Below are 25174 nucleotides of genomic sequence, written 5' to 3'. Positions count from 1 at the left end.
CCCGGGATTCCACTGTAATTTTGAGTTTTAGCTAACACTATTTTCTGTGCAACATGTGATGCTGTTTTGTTTTTATTTTTGTGGGCTGGAAGGGAGCGAAGCACATAATGGCCTTTGACCACTGTTAGTCTTCATTTAGTTGTTGGGCTTGTCTTGTTGCATTTGGAAATATTGCAAGCTTCAGACAATTCCTTCAGAACAGCATCTTTAATGGCGTTGCTTTCACTCCCTTGGGAACACTTCTCTAGTTTCAGTTGTATTTACATCTGAATAATACATATGGGCATGTACATATTTCTCAAAATAGTATAACACTATAATACGTTCAGCTGTAGAGGTATTATCCGTATTTATGTTAATTAATCATGCTCATTCAAAGATGGGAGAGGACTTTTGAATGAAAAATAATTTATTAGAGTACCCCTTACATAATTTGTAGCAAATGTTCCTATAACTGGATTTCCCCCCCTTTCTTTTTAAAGCTTGTAGTGATCATAGAAGATTAACACAATTTTACCAAACATAAGCTTGATTAATTGCAGAAGATATAAAAAGCATAGTTCATAACATCCCATCACGCTTGGCTGGAAGTGAAACCCTCCTCTTGGAATCCAGTTAATCCCACACTCTGTTTTTTCAATGATTTCATATTGAAAGTACTGCAAAACTTTGTATGTCATTGTATGTGAGCTGCATATTTTGGGGTTTGGTGGGTGCCCAGTGGAAGATGGGAAGGCACTGATAAGTGTGAACAAGTAGATAGGGATAGGAATTAAGGCTTCAGAGGTATATTTTAAAACTCTTCAATAAAATTACCGTTCCTTCCTGCTTCACCATGCAAACCACCCTAACTGGCTGGGGGTCCAAATATCTGAAGAATTGCATACTCCCACACCTATGTGCTAAGATAACCTTTCATTGTGTTCCATTTTTAGGAGAAATACATTACTTATGTAGACAAAACATTGACCTTTTCTGTGGTGGGATGGATGAAATAATATTATCACTGAAAATTGATATTTGTGCTGCTTATTAGTATGGCCATAGCCCAGACCTTGGTAACCCAGAGTTCCATGAACGATACGCTGATATACAGAATGGCATATATCATCCACTTAAATTGTTATGGACAGTCCAAGCTCTGAAACAACTAGCTGTGCTGTACATTGTTAGGCCATTGATGGCAAGTAATTTCAGCCATGTGTTCTCACATTATTGACGACCTCCTAGGGATGTTGATTCTCTATTATTTCTTATCACTTAGCCGTGTATTCCATGCAGTGATGATCAATGATATCTAGGCTATTTGAGTAAGTCTTGTTGAACTTAATGGAACTTATTTCTGACATACAGCAATGGATTATTGTAGTCATTGTCCGTAAGTATAGAAGTCAGTCTTCAGTTTAGGTTACATGGGTTCAAAGTTCATATTGTGAATTTGTAAGATTTGCAAGTTTCATGGTGTAAGGACCAGTTTTTTTATTCATTACTTTATAAAACAACATATATACAAATAGCACTACACAGGTAATAAAAATTACACGTTTCCATTTTTAAAAAGTCTGTAAAAGCTGTTGTTGTAGTTAATGGTGATGATGATGATATACTGACCAGCTATGTAGAAAATGAATGATTTCATATTGAAAGTACTGCAAAAATAACACTGATTAACTGGAAGCATAGCAGGTGTCTGATTCTATGATTGCGTGATAGTTCCTATTTAGTTTCCATATCTATATTCTCAGCATGACTAATCCTCAAGTATGTAACTATATTGAATATGTATTCTTAGAAAAATAGAAGTACATGAGCATTTTTAATAGATTGGTGCTACTGAATTGCAATTTTGTTTCATTTAGATGAAAATGGATATTTTTAGAGGGCCTGAGCTTCTGAATCCAAGACTTAAAAATTCAGTTCTTTAATGAAATGATCCAAGTTTTTCATACTAGGGTTCCAACAAACTTGCAGGACACAAATTTAGGAACAGGGAACTCAAGCTTAGATTGTTGGTGGGAAATAAGAGAGAGTGGGGTTCAGTGGTTTTGGTTTAGGAGAGAAATGAAATGGAATGATGAACATGAAAAGCTTCCTCTCTGTGGAAATAAAAAGAAAAGGAAAAAGCTGGGTCTGTAAAGTGGCAAGAGATGGAAAAAAGTAGGTACAACAGGTAGAAGGGGGAAGAAATAATAGGACATGCCACTTTGTGCTGAAAAGAGAGAAAGTTTTGGGGTTTCTTTGTTTTAGTTTATTCATCCTTAAACAATGTTAATGATTACAAATCACAAATATAAAAATATGTGGGTCAAGAGTATAAATGACCAAATTCGAAAGGCAGGTGCTAGTACTGATATCAAAATTGTGCACACCTTTCCAAAATTCAACAAAGACATCACTCAAGTCACAGATCTTTGGTTTCTGTTGCATTCCATCTCAGTCAGGCAATTTCATTCATTGTGATAACTGCAAAACCACAGTTGTCTTTGTAGTTGTGGTCTTGGTATTCTTGGGACGTCCCTGTTTGGGGGCTACGACTAGTTCAGTTGCTGCATCTAACTGTTAAATGTTATATGACATGGTACTCTGGGTATATTTAAATCTTTAACTTTAGTTAAATTCCAACAGCATTGTTTTGTTGTTGTTGTTTTTTGTTCCAATGTTGATGCATAGCCAGTCACCCTCTAGATGTCCCTTTTAATTTGAATCTGAAAGGTCCGAATACTCAGGCAAGATCACCACCTATGTAATTTGACTGCTGGCACTAAGCCACAGTTCCGGCACTTTCTCGCATCTTCTTTCCCCTCTCCTCTCTTCCCTATGAGCTTAGTAGAGGAAAGGTGAGATGTAATGTCACCATGTTGTGCATTTCCTTCCCCCAGCAACTGGAAGGGGATTTGAAAACATGATGATACTATGTCCTGAATGTTACACGAGGGAGAGGAGAAAGAGACGTGGTGGGACAAGTGGTTTTGGTCCTGGGCACAGCTTGGTTGTAATGTGTACTCCCAGACTCAAGGGGCAGCGCCCCATGCTCTTGGCTTCAGGATGCAGCATGCAATCTGGACCACAGGAACCATCCTAGAAAAAGGCAGACATTTCATTCTCCAGTCAAAACAAAACAAAATAAAAAATTCCTTCCAGTAGCACCTTAGAGACCAACTAAGTTTGTTCTTGGTATGAGCTTTCGTGTGCATGCACACTTCTTCAGATTCATTCTCCAGGGCACTTTAGGATAGCCTTTCTCAACCTTGGGTCTCCAGATGTAGTTGGACGACAACCCCCATCATCTCTGACCACTGGCCCTGCTTCTAGGGATGATGGGAGTTGTAATGCAACAGCATCTGGGAACTCAAGGATGGGAAAGGGTGCTTTAGGAGGAGGTAGCCTGTCAGCTATGGGAGTTGTTTAGTCTGCACAGAGAGATGTGTCTGCAGGGTAGGAATTAGACCTGCTGAAATAGTGCAGCTGATCCCCTAAATGGACTTGTATTGAATGAAAACAGGTGCAGAATGGTCTTTATCCCCCTCCCAGCTTAACTCCTGTTTTGTTGGGTCATGCTTCTAATGAACTAAGAGGTAGTGGTCCGTGACAACTGCAGGCAGGTAGGAAAGCTGTACCTGCAGTTATCAAATGAATGATGTAATGTGTGCATTCCCCATTGCTGTCCAGTTCTTGAATCACTTACATTTACACCCTATTTACTTTGAAATGACTTCGACCATTTCACTGCTTTAAAGATCCAATTGGCTCTGTGAGATTGCAGCAACAGAGCTAATGTTCTTTACTCAGGTTCCTATAAAAACCAAGCAATAGAAATTTCAAAGACCCACTAAAGCTGTAGCTAGTAGAGTTGGCATTTTGGAGCCTGATTCTGAATACAAAGGAGAGTCCTTGACTTAATCTTCAATATTATTTCCTTTTATTTGTCCCCTCCTCTATTTTATAGCCAAATAATACAGTCTGATGCCCCCAACTCATATCAGATTGGAGTGTTTGTGGGATTGTACCAGTGCCAGCTACCAGGCTGGGAATCAGTGCAGCCACCATTATTTATATTGGCTTTTAACAAGACAGATGTAATAAAGATAATTTAGATGGGGTTCTGCAGAGATGCTCTGAATAAAACTGTGCTGATTGTTCACAGAAGAAGATTTTGGCATCCAATACTTCTTTGGAGTCCCTGGAGTCCTTTGGAAGACCCCTCGCAAGCTTAATTTTTTTTAATCTGTTTGCATCGAAAATCACATTATGAATGTAATTATGTCAAATAGCACTTTGAAAACAAGCATGGCCAATTCAGAGCACGGCACATTGTCTTCATTCTGGGTGTCCATCACTCTGGATGGTCCCTGCTATTGCCCAGATAACTGGGGCATTGAGAAGAGCATCCCACCTCCATCTACTCCTATGTAATCTGTGACAAAGTGTTTGCTATGTTTGTAGGCAATGAAAACAGACCTTCACCTTGGGTGAAGAAGATTGCAAAGTCTTGGTGCAGCTCAGACTTAACTTCAAGCCTGCTTCATTCTGCAGTGACTCCCAGCTTGTGTCATGCTCTCTCCAGGGATGCTCACCTGACTTCCTCATTATATATCTTTAGATGCCAGGCAAAAACATTCATCCCAGGCCTTTGGCCAATTAAACAACCTATAGCTTTCTAAATGGGGGTGGGGTATTGTTTTTGTTTGTTATTATGGTATGCATTTTTGTGTTTTTGTTTTTTAAACCACCCTGTGATCTTTGGACTGAGGTTTGATAAAATAATAATAATAATAATAATAATAATAATAATAATAATACCACCAATACCTGTGCTGGTCCCGAGGGCTACCCAAGAGGCGAAGTCCTAGTCCAATCCATGGTTCGTAGGTGCAGGGTAGAAACAGTCTGAAGTAGCCAAAGCTGCGAGCAGGGCAGGGCATCAGGTGAGGTCAGGATCAGGTATGTAGGTCGGGAACTGAGGCAGGTCAGGAGCACAGGCAGGGAAAAGGCAGGAAAGCAAGGCAGGTTGAAGGCAGGAACACTGGCAGGGTCTAACAACCAACAATGCTGCTCCCACAACCTGGGGCGGGGTCTGGCTGCCTTTTATCTAGAATGGGGTAACGGACGGCCCTGATCCCCTAGCGACTCATTCCCTCGCCTCGCCTGGAGGCGAGCACTCCTCCTGCGAGTACTCAGGTCTCTCCTATCAGCCCTGAGTCTCTGCAGCTCAGGAGACGCCTGTGGGTTACAGGACCCAGGAGCCGCCTCAGCCCCAGCTGGCAGTGGTCCAGCTGCTGGTGACGACCCAGCTGATGGCAAGGAGGTACCCCCTGCATCTGGAACCAAGGCAGACTCAGGCCCTAGACTCGGCTCAGCTGAGTCTTGTTGCAGAGGAGGCTGAGCAGACTGAGGCTCCTCAGGACCAGGCCCCAGACTTGGTTCAGCCGATGTCCCAGGCAGAGGGTCCGGTGCAGGCTGTGACTCCTCCGGCTCCGAGTCCGAGCCCGAGTCCCAGGCCATCACAGTACCTGAGCTGTCAGATAGCCCAACAACTTGAAGACACTCCTTCAATCCTTCAGCTCCCTGCTGGCTCCATACTTTGCTACTGTTGTCCCATCCACCTATTACTGACTCCTCTTCTACCTCCAACTGAGGTATGCTAACAAGACCCTGCCAACCAGTTGCCAGATACTTCTCTTATCAGAGGTTAGGAGGTGATAGTTGGGTGGAGGGAGCAGCAGAGGTGGCAAATGACAGGTCCAGCAGAGAAGGGTAAAACTGAAGGGCTTCAGGTAGCATTTGTTTGCTGGTACATCATCAGGTTTGAAGGTAGACTTAGAAGGGCATCTATGGAACACAGTCTTAGATTACTGTGATGTTATCTCATGCATTGCCAGCGTTAGGAGCCTTTTGGCTTCTAGCCTTAAAGCAAAGGTGGCACGGCTCTGCACATGACATTTTTGAAAATAAGTGTTCAGAGTGATGATTATTCTTGCGGGCAGGAAAACCACCCAGCTCTGACCCACTTACCAAGCCTAGGTTGCTATAGCTTTATGACACAAGTCGCTTTTTATTCCACTGTAGCGAAAGCAGAATACAAAGATTCTAAAGTGCTGGTTTATAAGAAAGGGGGAAATAATTTGTAGGTGTTCCTGGTTGCCTATGAAAGGTGTGGACAAATAGACTAAGCATGCTGACAAGTTAATATGTGGAATTGGTTATGATATGTCAGCCAAAACATAACTGATTTTGCTAAGAGACATCTTTCCTGTGTTCAGGTATTCTCTTGTTTTTCAATTCTCCTGATCTTACGTGGCCTAATTTGCAAATCATACAGAAGTGTGGTTGTTCTAAGCAGATATTCACTTCAAACTAATAAAAAAATGTGGCATTTGGCTGAATATGTAAGAGTTGCAGAGTCTAATGGCTGGGATAAAGGACACTGGAGTGGAGGCAGTGATAGTTGTAATATACACTGAGCTGCTGAATTCTTTCTGGCCTTGGGGAAGTCATTTAATTTCTTTTCACTCTCATCAAGCTCAGACAGAAAAATGAATTTAAAAAACCCACAACAAAACCAAAAAGGAAAGAGGTCTACTGAAAATCAGCTACTGCCCCTGAGCACAGCTTTCCTAGATAAAACTTACTTGTATTTTAAATTACTGTTGTTTAGGAAAGTGTTTGTTCTAGAACAGGGGTCCCCAAACTAAGGCCCGAGGGCCGGATGCGGCCCAATCGCCTTCTAAATCCAGCCCGCAGACGGTCTGGGAATCAGCGTGTTTTTACATGAGTAGAAGATGTGCTTTTATTTAAAATGCATCTCTGGGTTATTTGTGGGGCATACGAATTCGTTCATTCCCCCCCCCCCCAAAAAAAATATAGTCTGGCCCCCCACAAGGTCTGAGGGACAGTGGACCGGCCCCCCGCTGAAAAAGTTTGCTGACCCCTGTCCTAGAACTTGGTAGCTAGCACAGATGCTGCCATTGCTGCTGTCTTTAGACAAAACGGAGAGATGTAGTACAAGGTGATTAAATGTCAAAATAAGTCTGGTTTCCCGCATTCATCGCAAGATTGATTCTTTGACCTGCATATTTATTTAATTAAATGCTGTTAAATGTTTGATTGAAATACTGGTGCGAATAAAGTTTTTATTTACGTTATGCATTTTAGCATCTGCCTTTTATCTGTCATCCTGCTTGCATGATAGACCGGAAGACATTATAATGGCTCTGCAAAACTCCATGTGGAGCAGGCCTAGGGGTCAGTTACATGCAATCGGGGGGAAACACTCAAGGGGGCTCTTTGGAGATAATGTTTCTGGGATAATTAACTTAATAAACCTATTCAACTGCTTAGATCTGTGGGATTGACCCTTTTACAAGTTCCACATAATTATCATTCCACACTTGCAAAGGATCCATATTGTAGCGTAGTATCGTCTACACTTTAGAATTCCTCTTCCATTTATATTAGGCTGGTTCCTTAACTGTATTGTTTTTGGTGTCTGCTAAAAACTTTTTTTTTTGTTCCAGCAAGCCTACCAGGGCATGTAATTTTGACACATGCATTTAATAGGTATGTGTTTTAAAATTAACATTTAAAAGTCTATACTTTTATGAAAATTGTTTTTGGATGAATGAATGTTTTAGGTAAACTGCATAGTGGTCTTTTGTTCTAGTAAGTGGTATATAATTTTTTGTTAAATAATAAATAAATAAAGTAATATTTTGTTGAGCCAGAAATTAGCTTTGTCTCTTAGTCTGTGCACTTCAGAGTCCAGCTTCAGAACTTCAGACTTGGCCTGTTTAAACTACTGTTCCCAATTGCATCTGTAAGCAGGGAAATGTGATGCAACATCTGTTTACTAAGTGGGCTCAAACCAACATTAAACCACTGTTTCAGACATAATGGCTGCGTTCAGATGTCATGCACTGGGAAACGAAGCAGGGAAACATGGCATGACCCATGGTTTGTTTGAAAGAGGGAAAGTTCAACCTATGATTTAAAATTCTCTTATTTCAAACAAACCATTGTTGTTGTTGTTCTTCAGTCGTTCAGTCGTGTCCGACTCTTCGTGACCCCATGGACCAGAGCACGCCAGGCACGCCTATCCTCCACTGCCTCCCGCAGTTTGGCCAAACTCATGTTAGGAGCTTCGAGAACACTGTCCAACCATCTCATCCTCTGTCGTCCCCTTCTCCTTGTGCCCTCCATCTTTCCCAACATCAGGGTCTTTTCCAGGGAGTCTTCTCTTCTCATGAGGTGGCCAAAGTACTGGAGCCTCAACTTCAGGATCTGTCCTTCTAGTGAGCACTCAGGGCCGATTTCCTTGAGAATGGATAGGTTTGATCTTCTTGAAATCCATGGGACTCTCAAGAGTCTCCTCCAGCACCATAACTCAAAAGCATCAATTCTTTGGCGATCAGCCTTCTTCATGGTCCAGCTCTCACTTCCATACATCACTACTGGGAAAACCATAGCTAAACAAACCATAGGTAGCCTTAACCACAGTTTGTCAGTATGGACAAAACAGTGAACTGCAGCTAAGCAAAAAAATGTAGTGAATGCTTCCAAACAACTGCACTAGAAGAAATGAACAGGGAACATGCAAGCCCAAGGATCAACCAGACTTAGTCACATCAAACTAAATTCTGATTTAACATGATGCCTGAGTGGATACAGTGGGAACAAATCAGGATCGATCCATCACTTATACCCTACTTAACAAACTATAACTCTTTAAGCCAGGAATGTAACATCCAAACTGGACCGAAGTGTATCGACATCAATCTGTATTTTAATCATTATAAATATTAGGCAGAGTAATTACACACTTCTCTCCAGTGTGTAAGAGAAAAAGGTTCGCAAATGTTAATAGGAATCCAACAAAGGACATCAATTCAGTGCTTGGTGGAAAGCTGTAGCAGATTTTAAGGACATTATTTTTTTCTTTTGGGATAAATTAAGAATTGAGTCCTCAGACTATAAGAACCTATACTATGGAAGATTTTCCAAATTGCTGTTACAAAGTCTGATGAAATGGGGATTTTGGTGCTACAGATTAGTTTGGAAAGCCCATATAAGGCAGGAGTGAGTGAAATTAGAAAAGAATGTGGAGACATTACAAGTACATTAACAAGGGAATAAGAGTAATATCCACAGTGAGGAAGCTAGATACTTTCAACAATATGGAGATACAAGAACTCTATAGCCTGAGAAACAAGAAAGAGGAAAGTGGTTTTGGACTATTTACAAACCTTATAATTTTCTGATCGACCTAAAGTTTTCAAGAAAAGTTGTACAGCTGCTGTTAAATATTTATCATGTTTAGCGTCATGTATATTCTGCTATTTCTTGATTTTTTATTGCAATGGTAACAAGGGGGAAATGGAAGCATTATAAGGGAGTTGGGTATGTTTAGCCTGGAGAAGAGGAGAGCCATCTTCAGATGCTGAAAGGGCTTGACATGGAAGATGGAGCAAGCTTGTTTTCTCCTGCTCCAGAGTCTAGGACACAAATGAAGTACAAGTTACAAGAAATGAGGTTCTAACTAAACATCAGGAATAACTTTCTGACAGTAAGAGCTGCTCGACAGTGGAATGGACTCCCTGGGGAGGTGGTATACTCTACTTCATTGGAGGTTTTTAAACGGAGGTCAGATGGCCATCAGAGATTTTTAAGCAGAGGTTGAGCTGTCATGGGTGCATTAGTTGAGATTCCTGCATTGCAGGGGCTTGGACTAGATGAGCCTCAGGGTCCCCTCCAACTCTACAATTCTATGATATTTTATTTTTAGTGAGAAGCTTTTTCACAGTAAATCAAAATGAAATGCTAACAAACAAGTTATAAAGTGTGCACTTTATGCCCATAAACTACAGAAAGTGCTTAACTGAATGTGGCTTCCTGTCACCTTTTGCCCACATTGCAACTTCCCTATATTATGCTGTCCTTAGAATGCCAAAGGTATAATTTGTGGCACAGTTTGTGCTGCATAAGTTCTTTTGGAATGGGAGCACTGAAGCAAAGCAATATTTGCTGTCTCCCTCGAATATAGTACCTATTGCACAAAAGCAGTACCCAAGGTGCCAGTGATCTTGTATTTTGTGGGCAAATGTGTTGGTATATTAAATGAGCATTCAATAAACAGAAAACCAGTAGAGCAGCAAGCCTTTATGGACATAAAGAACATTGTATTGATTTGCAGTGGTCACGGGGAGTTAATAGACAGAATGGAATTCCCTGCACTGGAACCTAACCATGACACTGAAATAAAACCAGAAATTGTCAGGAGGCCTGTTAGAGGTTATGAAAGAAAGCACTGCACATTTGCATAAATTACTAGAAGGTTATACAAAAAGTCTATATAGTGCATATATTTATTAGCATAATATCTAAATGAAGTCAGTAACATGAAAGGTATGGAGCATGACTGAGACCAAGGCATTACTGTTAAGGTTTCCAAATTTATTCAGTTTGAATTTGGATTAAGCTGCAATGGAGATTGACCTGAGCTGAGGTAATATCCACAAAATGTTGTTTAAATCACAATTTGCGGGTTCTGAATCTATTCTCAAGATGTACTCAACTGCTTATTCCACAGAACATTTAGAACTATGCAAAATCTATATTTGGGGCCAAACAACAGATGATCTGTGAGTAAGATCCATGAATCTGCCTTCAAGGAGGCAGATTGGGAATACAGTGCTTCAGTAGGAGAATTAACCTTTTCCACCATGACATTTACCCAATGAAAATTCTGGTTGGCATCTGCCCACCTCCCGCAGCTGCTATTTGGAGATACATGTCCACATACTGTTACAGATTCCATATGTACATTTCTCTCTATACATCCCAACTGGCCCTGGGAATATAGCAGTTGGAGGAATGATTTTTTCATTGGACAAATTAGGTTTTTTTGGGGGGGGGGGGAATCCCCTTCCCCATAGTGCTAAAGTCCCATATTGAATTCGCCTCAGCACAGCTGCCAATAAAATCCTTTAAAGATATGCACACTGTCCTGTTCGTGGGCTTCACCCCGTCACATTTGGCCTTTAGTCCTCTGTGAGTGAACATGCAGCCTTTTCCTTCGTTCTCTATAGGGAAGCGGAGGGGAAAATAAAGATGTTTTGGAGCATTAAATTGTTCTCTATTTTGGCACAGCCTTCACTGTTTAAGGTCAAAAAGCATAGATTAAATATAACTCCTTCTTTTGCCTCACTTCTAAAGTAGATATTGTCAAAATAAAATAAATACTTTACACACACATCAAGAAATAACTGCTGTGCAAAATTGCCCTCTGTTTTTATTCTTGAAAGACCTGGTTCTTGAAGCATTATATTAGCGTGAAGTCTGTGCCACAGCTCTCTTGCTTATGCATATGCAGTACCTTGAACAGAAAATTAGAGGCTTTCAGTGTTGCGCTGCCACTGTATTTCAACGAATCTTTTGTCAGTGGTGATTAAAAAAAAAAAAAATACGTAGCATGATAAAATTGGATTCAGGTTCTTAGTGTTTACCGGAATGCACCAGCTCTATGATTTTCTACTGCACTGAGGCTTATATTCAGAAAGGGCGGATGTCAGAAAGATAGATAGGTACCTTCACGACAGGTAACGTGTAGGTTGATGGGTTTTACAAAACACCAGAGCTGTCAGCATGACTGTTGAGCGCCTTTGCTAACTTCAGATGCTTGAATGGGGGGCAAGGAGGGGCAGCACGTTGTGATAGTATTCTTTTTGACATTTCAGCTTCTAGCATCCCTCAAGTATGTTATTTCATGTTGTCAAATTGGAGCCGGATAAGGAAGTTTGGCCAGTGTCCATAAACTTCAAAGCTTTAGAGAAATATGTGGAGAACTATGTCATCCACATAGATTGACAGAAGTGGTGTGGTGGGTTTTCACCTCAAAAGAACATGGTGTAATGTTTTAGCGCTGTAACTGTGGGTTGTATCCATTGTTAAAGTCATTTACAGTAATGTGATCTTGTGCACTTTGCAACACCCCTCCCTCCAAAAAATTGCTTGTGCTATCCTTGTCCTGCGGGTGAAATGTCTTTTGCCTATGGAATACTATTGCACAAGAGAATTCATAAGCAGGTTGCTGGTAACTTCATTGCACAATGGATTGTACAATCTGTTTTGCAGTGAGCTATTGCATGGGATTCTGGTGTTTCATTAGCATCCACTAATGCTAGAGCCCTTTCGCTAGCAAAGAGAGATACAAACCTAAGCTCTGATTTAACTTGTATTTTTGTTGTTGTTGTTGTGCTGCCAGTAATTTGTTTGGTTTATTACTTTTCTATTAAAAAAACATCAACTTGTTTTAGTGATCTTAGTTAATTCTCTGTTTGTGAACTATTTAACATAACTACCCGGTAACTACTTCATAAAGTTGTGCAGTCCAGATATATGCGCTTTCATGTAAAAGAAAAGCTCATACTTTGATTTTTCAACAATTCCTTGTTATCTGATTTTGTATCTACACCTTCATTCACAAAGAGAATGTAACTGATATTCTCCAGCCATACACTCTGTCATATTCTCATCCGTTGCTCCCTTTCCCCACTTCCTTCTTTGACTACTGGGTATTTATTTTTTTTAAAGCTACCTCATGCATATGTTGATATTGATTGCAGTTGAGGCTTATTGTTGCTGTTTTTTATAATGGATGTGTTATGTCATTTCATTTCACTTTATATTTCATCTTACTGTTCATATTGTATGCTGTGTTGTAAGTTGCCCTGCCCTCTGATCTGTAGTGAGGATGGGGTGTAAAAACTCTCTGTAATAAAGCACTGCTTCCTTCAAAAAAAATAATCTCAACTGTTCATATATAAACCGAAGACATCAATCTTTCAGTAGGGAGAAACAGCATTTTCAACATCTCTTTTATGAATGTGAAATTCAATTGAGTATTGTGAACTGCCTTGCTTCTTGAGTTCAAGATCAGAAGGCTATGGAAGAAAATTGTGGTCTAATGGAAGTAGAAATAAATATCAATCCAACTGCAGTTTTCAACAGCAATCTGTTTCTGGCTTGCATGTTTTCATGTCATATTAAATATAAATGAACTTTGTGAAAGAGAGAAAAAAGGAGGAAAGGAAATAACAGCACCAAACCTAATCTTTAGGGATGACAGAAAGGAATTTGCCCTGTGAGACTTAGCATTGCATCATTTCCCCCAGAGCAGCATCTACTCCCCCTTTGATTAATGATGCCTCAAAAACTTGATCTGCAAACTGTTCTAGGCATTTGTTAGTGTCTGAGAGAAAATGGGCTTCCTAATGCCCATTTTGAACAGGCCTTCCCCTAACTTTATTCCCTGGCCTCATCTTTTGCCCTTAAATAAAAAATTTAGGTGGTTGACACCTGTGATTTGAGAAATACGCTTCAGTTGGGCATTTCTAGAGATCTGTTTCCCAAAGAGAGAATTTAATTTTTCTGTTTGCCTTTTTTTTTTCATCCTTGAAGTTGAGCAATTAATCCTAAAAATTGCTTTACTGTCCCCCCTTAAGTGCTGAAGTATATCTTACAGCACAGAGTGGCTTAAGTAGAAAAGGGTAGCCTAACAAGCCAAATAAACTTAATGATTTGGGGATGCGAGATGTGCTTTAGTTAGCAATGGATGAAAATTGAACAAAACTGTTGAGATTTTCAGGATTTCTGATTATGCCAAGTTTTCATACTAGCGTCCTTCCCCCCAAGAAAGAAGTCTTGTAATCCTCAACAGAGTTTTGTTAACTTTATACTCATTGTTAACTAGAGCATCTAGTTGTTGTTGTTTTTTAAATATTTTTTATTAAAGATTTTCTTGATTTACAAAGGTATGTGTAATGTCTCTCGTATTTTTTCCATGCAACATTTTTACAAATCAGTTTCGTTTGTTGAGACATTAGGAAGAAAAGGGGGGAAGAGGTGGGCGGGATGGGGAGATGGGTGGGGTGGGTGACGATGTTTCTATTTTACTTAGTATATGTAGGGTTTGGTGTCAGCGTTGTTTGTGCAGGTTACTAGAGCATCTAGTTAACTGTTATTCTTTCCCTCAATGAAATAAAAAAAATTGTACAAAAATGTATATATTAGAAGAAAATGTGCATAACACTGCAAATAATTAATGAAAATAGCCTACATAAATGTGTATACAGTGGTACCTTGGGTTACGTACACTTCGGGTTGCGTACTTTTCGGGTTACAAACTCTGCTAACCCGGAAGTGCAACCCGGTGTGCGAAATTTGCACATGCACAGAGCGTTTTTTGCGGGGGGTTTCCGGGTTTTTCCGGATTTTTCAGTCTGAATTGTTTGGGTTACAGTACTTCCTTTTCGGGTTACATACTGTAACCCGGAACAAATTAAGTATGTGACCTGGGGTACCACTGTGTTTGGGAAATATCCTCTAAAAATCAGTGGATGTATCAGTATTTGAGGTGCTTGCTGCAGATAGCACCACAGTAACTTTCTGAAGTTCCCAGGGCATGGAAGTAGGAACCTTCAGGCTGGATCAGGAAAGACTTCAGTCTGACATCCTGGAGAGCCACTGGTAGTTAGTGTAGATTGGACTAGAGAACTGGCATCCCATGGGCTGGATTTGGTCTGCACAACTGTTTGAACCAGCCGGCCAACATCTCCTGAGTGCCGTCCCTCTTCAGCAGCAGTTCATACATGATCACAAAAATGCTCCCATTGGGAACTCCCACTTCATGCAGTAGCAGAAAGGAGAGATGGGTGGATCATTGCAAACATCAAAGGAGCTCGCAAGCTCCTTGTGTTGGGAAAGGTGAACTGCAAGGTGTTGAGAGCCAACACTTCAAGGTGCCTTGATTGTTTCGAAAAGGTAAAGCTCACTCTTCACTACTGCTAATCTGCTTCCTGGTCTCCTGAGAGGGGACAGATCACAGGGAGGGAAGTTCTAAGCAGTTGCTCCTGGTGATCTCTTACACCCATTGCCCAGCTGACTGGGAAACAGCTGAGCAGTGGCAAATGGGCATGTGTGTGCGCACATGCAGGAGAAAGTGTGGGGTGATCCCATACACTGCCGGTTTTGTCCATTCCCATCACCATCATTTGGAAGGCTGACCACAAGGAAATGCAGAGAAAAGGATCTCCTACCCCTGATCTAGATGGACCAATGGGATGGCTTTGTATGCGGCAGTGTTCTTTGTGCCATGTGCAACCGGTCTCAGAAAATGCAGGAACCTTTTGCAGAGAGGAAGGCATGTGCAGTACAATGTTTCAGGACTTCAGTTTAATTTGTGTCAGGTTACCAGTGATTGTTCTCAGCATTTGTGCTGAATCTTGGATTTGTGAAATAAGTAAGAAAAAAGGGCATCTGAAGATGTGTCACGTATTTTTCCTGCACTGCTGAGATTTACCCATATGTTTAGGATGAAGGAGCAGAGCAGTTGGCTGGCCTCAAGGAAGAAAGACTTGAGCCTGGAAGATTGCCTTTGTTTGTATAAATTAAAGCACTAATAAAAGAGCTAAAGTCATTTAGGAAGGAGAAATACATTAGGTAAATAGCAGTAATCCATTAAAGACTAAGGAAAGAACAGCCATGTAGAAGAAGAAAATTGTCTTCCAGTTGTATAATTATAGCTGCATTTAACATAGTACTGTAAATCCTGGAAGATAACCAACCAAATAGTGTTCTTTTTTTTCCCTTTTCTTTTCTCACTTACAAAGATGAACTGCTTTAGTGTTGATGCTGCTTCGCAATTTAACAAACACGTGTTTTTCAAAAGCAGTGAAAAAAACGCTGAAGAACCACCTGACTTTCACTTGAGGATAGTGATGACTTGTTTGTTTTCACCTCAGACAGAGTAACAATACTAAAAGGCAAGATGTATGTATGTATGTGTATATACACACGGCAACCTCTAATACATGTACGCATGTATACATTGTTTTCCCAAAAACTTTGAAGAAAGAGAAAAAGAGGAAAACAACTGATGACGCAATGACAGTTTCCCCATTAACACTGTAGTTGGCATGAGGGTTGTTTTATGAAAACATCAGCTTAACAATGGTCATTCATTCAATGGATATTAACATTGTGGCAACTTGTAGTGTGTTCTCTTAGACCATCTTTCTCCCAGACTAATCTTCACCAACCTGGTGCCCTCCCGTTGTTTTGGAGTACAACTCTCATCAGCCCCAGACAGCATACCTTTTTTGCTCGCTATCCTTATTTAGCGTTGTGTGTTTCCGTAGGTTCAATTTGGGCCTTAAGCAGAGGCATTTTGTTTAAATACCGTTCAAAAATATATGCATGGAAAACAGTATATTTCTGATGCCAGTCTTGATGTACCATCCACCTTTTTCCTAGGATTTCCATGGTTAGACACTGTGTAATATAGACACACCAGGAGGTCAAAGCTTCTTAGCAGTGGCAATGCTGTTTACTGAAATGTGGGTGGTGGGTGAGGCAATGTTTGGGCTGTACAGGCACAGTGGCAGAACCAATCTGGTGCTGCCACTGGTGCACCAGTGCATCCCTGAGTTCTCCACTGCATTTAATAGGCCAGTGCTAATTAAAACACATGCTGAAATACAGAAATGTATTTTAAAAATAGTTGTCCGAAGGTGAGGCTAAGTAACATTCTGTATCTTTGAGATGGTGGTGCCTTTAAATGTTATAAGAAGTGCACTTGCTTGTTTCCAGGATCAGTGGTTTTGGCGTGTCAGAAACAACCGAGTGATGGATGGATACCCCATGCAGATTACCTACTTCTGGAGGGGGCTGCCGCCAAGTATTGATGCAGTTTATGAAAACAGTGACGGGAATTTTGTTTTCTTTAAAGGTAAGAAGTGCAAATTATATGAAGAGCAGAGTAAAAATTCATTTGAGAAACTTGCTAACATGTTGCATTTGGAGAGCTATTACATGGAAATGAGGGTGACCAACTACAGAAGCAGTTTTTGGAATATGACTTGTTTACACTGCTAGATAAAGTGCTCTTTAAATCAGAGTTACGACAGTAGCCAAGTCTTCCTACGAAATGCTGCCCACTGCAACTGGGGAAGCTATAGCCAAGATCTCCCCACAGATTTCTCTGTATTCATCTGGGACCTTGTCAGGAAGGTATCCCACTTGGAGAAAGGGTTTCTGAAGCTATGAGTGATACCGCTAGTAACTTTCGGGTTTGACTAGAATTCTGACTGTATGGGAGTGTCTTCAAAGGTTTGGAAACTGGAATTACTTCAGTATATGGCTGCCAGATAACTGAGACTAGTCACTATGGTCCTATTGTGTCTGTGCTGCATCTGTAGCTCCTGGTCTGCTTCTGGACTCAATTCAAAGCAACAGTTTTTGACCATCACAGCTTAGAAGCAGGGCACTTGAAGGACTGCCTATCTCCATGCATACCTTCCCATACGCTTAAGAAATTCAATAGAGGGATATCAATGTGTCCCCTTCCACATCTCAGGTAAGGCAGGGCGTTACCATGGAGAGAGCCTTCTTAGTGGTCAAACTACAATTTTAAAACACTCTCCTCAGAGCATCTTGCTTGGCACCCACTTCGTTATCATTCTGGCAAAGATCTTTTTATTTTCCCAAACTTTTTATTCTTTTATGGGCTTTGTGCTACTTGAATTTTCCTGCATTGCTGTTTGTTGTTTTGTAGTTATCATAGCTAAATTGTACACACACACCCCCAGTGTTAAGTACCCTGTTTTCAGCCTGCAATCTTATGCACCTTTATTTGTGAATAAGCTCCACTGATCATAGCAGGAATCAATTCTGGATTAATATGCATGGGACTGTGCTGCCGGTTGTGCAATTTTTGTGCTTTAAATAGCATGAACTATAGAAAGATACACTTCTCCCTCTAATTTTCCTTTCCCCCCTTCTAATCAGAGTTACTTATTTTAAGCCTCAGTTGTTTATCTTGCTTATCATGTCACCTGTGTTATATTATAATTTAATTCCTCCCAATACAGTGACATTACAGTGTTCAGGTGGGAAATGAATTATTAATAAAGTTCCTGCTTTTATGCAAATATTCATCGTAATTAAAAATCGCATAAAGCCCAGAAAATATGGCATGTGGAATTAACTGTTTTTCAGCAGCCTGTGGTCCCCCCCCCCATTTTTCGGTGTGTTCCCCCCCTTTTTTGCACCAGGCGTCAGCTGCTCCTTAAAATTAAAGGTCTTAAATATGCATCTAATTTGAGTGTAATGTGAAAATTATACTGTATGTTGAATAAATACTAGTTTATCATTGCAACCTGCTCATTGGGAGTGAAAATCCATGTAGGATATGATTATTTATAAAGCGAGGTTTGTTAAATGAGCACTTTTTACATTGACAACAATAAGGGAATCAGATGGAAACGCTCAAATTTAACTGTGTAGTTAATAAGGACTGAAAAAATATTGTAGCTCAAAAGGTTTGTGAGGAGGGTAGATGAAACACCATCAGGGACCTTTAAAACCTGTAGTAAAGATGTTGAGAAGAGGGTTGCTGGATCAGACCACAAGCATGATACAAACTTGGCATAGTATCATCCATCTCAATTCAAAATGGCTGCTCTTTTGTGTGCATTAAGTTTACCATACCTGCTGGGCCTGCTTGAGTATGTAGGCCTTGCAGAGCCTATTCTGTTCACACAGCGGCCAGCCAGATGAATAATGGTAGCCCATAACCAGCACAGTAGCACTTTCCCACTTGTGTCCCCCAGGGACTGGTATTCAGGAACACCCTGTTCCCACCCCATCATACTTATATCTTCTCTTGCACCCCAACTCCATGGCTTTCTTCCTTTGATTCTTTCTCCCATTCCCAGTTCTGTTGTTTCTTTCTGGACCCTAATACTTCTTGCTCTGTCTCCGCTTTATAGCTCTCCCCTGAAACTGCTTTCCTTTCCCCCTTTCTCTCAATAGCTTCCTCAGTGTCTTCCCCTTTGTCTGAGGTAAGTTGCAGTTGTTGCTGTTGTGGCCAGAGCTAGGCACATCAACTTCTCTTTTGGCTTCCTTTTTTTTACCGTAGCAGCTCCTTGGGAGAAAATAATCAAAGTTTGGGGGGGTTGGGAATACAAAATGGTGGGTTTCCAGGTATAGCTATAGCTGTCTCTTTTTGGAGGTACAGGTGGGTAGCCGTGTTGATCTGCCATAGTCAAAACAAAATAAAAAATTCTTTCCAGTAGCACCTTAGAGACCAACTAAGTTTGTTCTTGGTATGAGCTTTCATGTGCATGCACACTTCTTCAGATATACTGAAACAGAAGTCACCAGACCCTTAAATATAGTGAGGGAGTGGGGAGGGGTATTAATCAGAAGGGGGGTGGGAATGGGTGATCAGCTGATAGGTGTGGAAAACCTGTTGATGACTCTTAACGGCTGCAATTAGTCTTGCAGGGAAAGGCAAGGGGTGAGATGGCTAAAGATAGCTTTGTCATGTATAATGAGATAAGAATCCAATGTCTTTGTTCAGACCAGGTTTCTCCATGGTTTTAAGTTTGGTGATTAGTTGCAATTCAGCCACTTCTCTTTCCAGTCTATTTCTGAAATTTCTTTGTATTCAGACAGCTACTTTGAGATCTTTTATAGAATGTCCTGGGAGATTGAAGTGTTCTCCTACTGGTTTCTCTGTCTTGTGATTCCTGATATCAAAGTAGCTGTTGTGGCCCAGTATATCAAGAGACCCCAGGCTTCCCACTCACACACCAGTTTAGTAAACATAAGCAATGGAAGTGAAACCACTAGAAAGAGAGAAAATGTGAGCACTAGCAGAAAAAGTCAAACCACTAGAGAGAATGTTAATGCATCATGAATTTGGAGTTTTAAGCAGACACATACTGTTGGCATCATTTTACAAAGACACAAAGACATGCATTTTTATTTCAGTGAATTTATAATACTAGTAGGTTTGCATTCTGCATTTATAGATTTTATATTGCTTTCTGACATTCCCACCCACCCCCATTCCAAGCTGGGTCTGGTTCAGGCATGTGAAGGGGACAGCTCCTGCTTTCCTGTAGTATGTTTCAAAAGGATGACTTCACTTGACTTTCTAGATGTTAGAGTGTGTGGAGAATTTCTGTGTAATTAGTTTCTAGTGTTCATACTTGAAACTTCAGTGTTTTAGGAAACAGGGAAGTGTCCCAATAATGTCCATAAGTGAGTTAGGTTGTAGCCAATGTTAGTCATACTTGGAATTAATTAATTCATTGAAATAAATAAAGATGACTGACTTAGGTACATTAATTTCAGTGAGTACTCTGAGTAGAACATAGTTGACCATCTCAATGTATCTTCATATGTATGATGAAAGCTGCATTCTTTCTGTTTGCTAAGGACCATTAGCTTAGACTTTGAATATTCCTTCACAGTGATTGATAGATGGCCTGATGAAGAAAAACCATTTACTATAGCCCAACTCCACTTTTCTCCTATGCTATGAAACAGAAATAATGAATCTTAGTCACCAGTCACGTGCACACTTTCTTGGGAGTCATCACCATTGAACTATATGTTGCTTACTCCCAAGTAAACACTGCCAATTTGTTGTCATGTTCACTGCTTTTGTAATATGGTCCATTGGCATCTGTTGTAAGACCCAGCAGACACACGTTGCAGACAAAAACATTTTTAATCTTCTGAAAAGACCCGAATTTTTTCCTCCCCATGTGTTATGTTTATATTACTGCATGCAAACCACAGAATTCAATCATGTTTTATTACCATGTAATGAAATTTCAGAGTAAGATGAGTCTGCAGAACCATTTTTCTTTTAGATTTATCTAATCATTTTACACCTCTCAAAAGCATGTTGTCCTCTAATCCTTCTCTCGAAGATTAGTTTTACTTTGGACCCTTAAGCAACTTTTAAACAACTGCCTTTATTATAATATGGCAAACATATTTTGTCCGCATTCCTTCTTAAGAAAGACCCTTACATAACAAATTATGGGTCCTATGAAAATCACTTAGTGAAGGAAATGTCAGTTCCCATTGGCATGGCTGGCTTTTTGTTGATATACATTACATTCCTACCACCCGTCTTCCATTTGATATAGCTAAGCCACAGTCCTATATTTGTGGTAGGTTCTTCATCACAGACTAACTTGCAATGCAATACTGTTGTTGAAAATTCAGATTTGCAGGGGCAAATTTATGAATCCAGTCTTAAACATTGGGATAGCTCAGTTGGCAGAGCATGAGGCTCTTAATCTCAGGGTTGTGTGTTCGAGCCCCACATTGGGCAAAAAATTCCTGCATTGAAGCGGGTTGGATTCAATGACCCTCATGGCCCCTTCCAACTCTACAATTCTATGATTCTACCACATTGTCACATTTCCATCCTCCAACATGCTAGGCAGTATAGGTGACTGTCTGTGGCAGCACAGCACTTGAGGCTATTTAGGAAAATCTTCAAAGGGAAGGAGCATCATCTGACCCCCTTCCCAAAACTTTGGGACAATATGGTCCCAGGGCAAAATGAGACACAACAGAGGAGAGTCTGTTTTTCAACCTGAATCTGTCCCAAGCTGAATCTGAGGAGACCAATTTAAATGGCAAAAAACATGTGTGATAAGAACATTAAATGCTCTCCCTCCCATAATTTACTGCCTCAAAGTCCATATCCTGAGGCGCTGTTCTTTCAACTAGACTCTCTTTGAGCCTATGCAAACAAAATAAATGATTATCAATGGGGATGGGAGGAGTTACTAATTTCTGTGGGAAGGCTCAATAAGAGGCCAGTATAGGCTGTGAAATCCTCATGGTTGGCATTCTTCATGGAGAACAGTGACGTCCCATGGTGCCTTGTCTTTCCTGGGTCGCTTTTCCTGCTTCTGGTTAAGCACCACTTGCTTAGGTCAGTGTCAAAAGCAATTCTACCACACACAGAAAGTCAGTCTGTCTTCACCCTGTGTTTCCTATATCATTATCTCCTATCACAGCCTTGCTGTCTGTTCAGTCCATGACTGCATGTGACTTTTATTTAGTTATTTTAATTTCATTTGGATTCTACATTCCCCTTTTGGAATTTGTTGCTCAAATTAGGCCTATGGAATCCTAAGCCATTTTCTCTCAAGCCAAGACCCAGCCAAAGGGCCATTTAAACTCTTGTAATGCCAAGCCAAAGGGGACAGCTTTGCCAAGTCTCTTTCACCATTGAGGCTGAAGGAGAGGAACTTCAAAAGGCTATGCCTTGCCTGTGTGGGAGAGAGCCAATGGGCAGAGCCAATGTTTCTGGCTTTTTTCAGCTGACCCCTATTTTTATTTTTTTATTTTTTAAATCAGTTTCAGAAATTTCTCAAGAACATGAAGCTTTTAAAATATATGGTCCAAATATAGTTTCATAATACAGTGAATGGGAAATCAGACATTCTAGCACTTAGTTATTCTTTCCTTGCCCTGTGTACAAAAAGGGGGGGATAATCGGCTCAAGCTGGATTCATTACATCTATACTCCTAATAATGTACTATTTTACAGAGGAAGGCCAATGAATTAAAATTCATCCGACAACTGAGAGTTGTTGTTGTTTTTAATTCACATGTCAGTGATTAGAGTTGTATAATGATAAATTCTGCCTGAATACCCCTATTAAGACTGTATATCCATACACTGAATGCGTAGAAGAAGGGTGAGTTGGTACAGGCTAGATGGCACCAGCACCAGGTAGGGGGGCCAGGGGGTCAAGGCTCCTCCAAAGCTCTGCGGATGCACTCCATGGGGCATCCGCATGACATGTCAGCTCCCCCTCCCCATGGTGTGTGCGAGTGACATCAGCATGCCGTGGGGTGTGCACACACACCATGAGCATGCTGTGGGGTGTGCTGACATCATGCGTCCAAGACATGGTGACATTGCACGGCCCCGGATCCCCTCAAACATGGGTCAGCTTTCAGAAGGCCACACACCAGTCACAGGTGAGGCCAGAAGGAAACCCTATCTGTTTAATGCAGTTGGTATATTCAAAATAAACCTATTTTGAAATGTATCTTCCTTCTATGAAATCTTGGCTGGATTTCATTAAAGTGCTGTACGGCCATTCAAATATCAATTGAAAATAGCATTTTACTATCCCAAATGTAAGTGTAAAATATCATTTTAAGTTGATATTTGAGGGGGGAAATGAAACGAATAGCATAAAACCCATGTTTATTTATCTATTTAGTGCTTAGATATGTACATAATCTTCTGCATAACGGCTCAGAATGTACTGAAACTTTGCTGTTCTGTAATATAGCATGAACACCTAATTAAAATATAGCAATATTCTTTCATAGCATTCCATGGTGGTTTTCCTGTAGGATAGGTAATGAGGAAATGCCAGATAAGTCTGTAAATATTTTTTAAATGGCAGAGATGCAGATTGCGAAATTCTTCCTAGTGTGACAAGAAATTTAAGCAGTGCTAAAAGCTAACTGTCAAAGGCATCTGCAGTGCTAAAACTTGTGCCAAGCCCAAATGCAGCAGTAGCAAAGTTGTTGTAAAATTCACACTGGTGCTGCCATAACTTTCAACACCACTCTTCCCACTATTTGACAGCTTCATTTTGAAAGCTAAAATTTACTGGCAGGATATGGGTAAGAAGCAAGTAACACTGTCTGCATAGAAATTCAGGGATTTTATTTTTTAAAGTGAAGCAAGTGTAAGGAAAAGGTCTGCTGAAAGCAAAATGGATATGTGATACAGATAGGATGAGCTTGAGGATCAAGTGAAGTCTTGTAGATAAATGCAAAACAGCAACAGACATTTGCAGCCCAGCTTCTCTCCTGTTCTTTCTGTGCCATAAAGGTAAAAGTAAAGGTACCCCTGACCATTAGGTCCAGTCATGGATGACTCTGGGGTTGCAGCGCTCATCTCGCTCTATAGGCCAAGGGAGCTGGCGTTTGCCCACAGACAGCTTCCGGGTCAGGCGGCCAGCATGACTAAGCTGCTTCTGGCGAACCAGATCAGTGCACAGAAATGCTGTTTACCTTCCCACTGGAGCGGTACCTATTTATCTACTTGCAGTTTGACATGCTTTCGAACTGCTAGGACCGAGCAACGGGAGCTCACCCCATCGCGGGGATTCAAACCGCCAACCTTCCGATCGGCAAGCCCTAGGCTCAGTGGTTTAGAGCACCGCGCCACCCACATCCCACATCTGTGCCACCCACAGAACAGCTTAATAGGAAGGCTGGCCAGAAAAAAAACCCAAAAACCCATTGCCTGCATGTATTGTCATGCAGTATTTGCAACACTGTAAAAGAGTTTAACCAAAAGATTAGCATCTGCACCTACTACAAAGGAGTAGCTCTTGAAGACCCTTGAAATCACATGAATGGATCAATTAGCAAGACTTTATTCAAATAAAACACCTAGTAGGTCTGTTAATTCTTTCGACATATTTTCAATCCTCCTTGTGACTTTTTGGAACCAGGCTCAATGCTTCTGAGAGAGCAGATTTATTTGTCTTTTCTTTGAAAATTGAACAATTTGGCTATGATACCCTCCTTGTAATGTGTGGTATTGAATTATTGTTTTAGGGTTATGGGTGGGGTTAGGTATTTTTTTTTTGTTTTAATTGCATTGTATTTCTATATGCTGTAACCCAACTTGGGACCTTCTTGAAGGGTGGGTAATAAAAACAAATAATAATAATAATAAATTTTTTAAAAAGTATTTGCTTTGGCTCGGAGATAGCAACTTGCCTAATGATTCCATGACTGCTCTGAGATTTGAAATAAGGAACTTTCCAATACCCTGGTTACACTTTTAACCTCTTTGCTACATGAGGTAAATATAAATGTCAATGTTAATTTTATAGCACTTTTAACATACACATGGAATGCTTTAGAATCTCTCATACTTAACCTTTCTAAAGCCCTGAGATAAAGGGCATTAATATTCCCATTGTACAGATTCCAAACAGAGGTTGTGATACTAGTGACTCATCCAATGCTGTTTGAAGAGTTCATTAGAGGACTTATCAAATATCACCCCTCCAACATAAGGGCTGCAGGGAGAGGGGGAGAGACAGTCCACACATTTGGGCTGAAATGCATGGTAGAGACAATGCAAATATTATGGCCTGCCTTTTTCAGCACCCACCTAACTAAACTGTTATTCAATGCCCACCACAAAGGGTGATAGTGTTGGAACTGACCCCACAGGTAAATTTTTCAACTTGATAAAAAAATATTTTTGCCTGCTCCTTATCTTAAATTCCTTTTCAGTATTCACTACTCAGTTTGAAGG

General features: G+C 40.6%; 1 protein-coding gene across 2 annotated transcripts in view; it reads left to right on the top strand.

Annotated features, from left to right (window-relative positions):
- MMP16 (matrix metallopeptidase 16) overlaps positions 1–25174 on the top strand; it is a 159376-nt gene that overhangs the window by 115386 nt on the left and 18816 nt on the right. For both annotated transcript variants that reach the window (XM_033155517.1, XM_033155516.1), the window contains one exon: positions 16642–16780. In XM_033155517.1, coding sequence (XP_033011408.1) covers positions 16642–16780 — 139 coding nt within the window. The remainder of the gene's footprint in view (positions 1–16641; positions 16781–25174) is intronic.

The sequence above is a fragment of the Lacerta agilis genome, chromosome 7, assembly GCF_009819535.1.
Source record: "Lacerta agilis isolate rLacAgi1 chromosome 7, rLacAgi1.pri, whole genome shotgun sequence".
Lineage (NCBI taxonomy): Eukaryota > Metazoa > Chordata > Lepidosauria > Squamata > Lacertidae > Lacerta > Lacerta agilis.
This window is presented reverse-complemented; position numbering and strand designations above follow the sequence as displayed.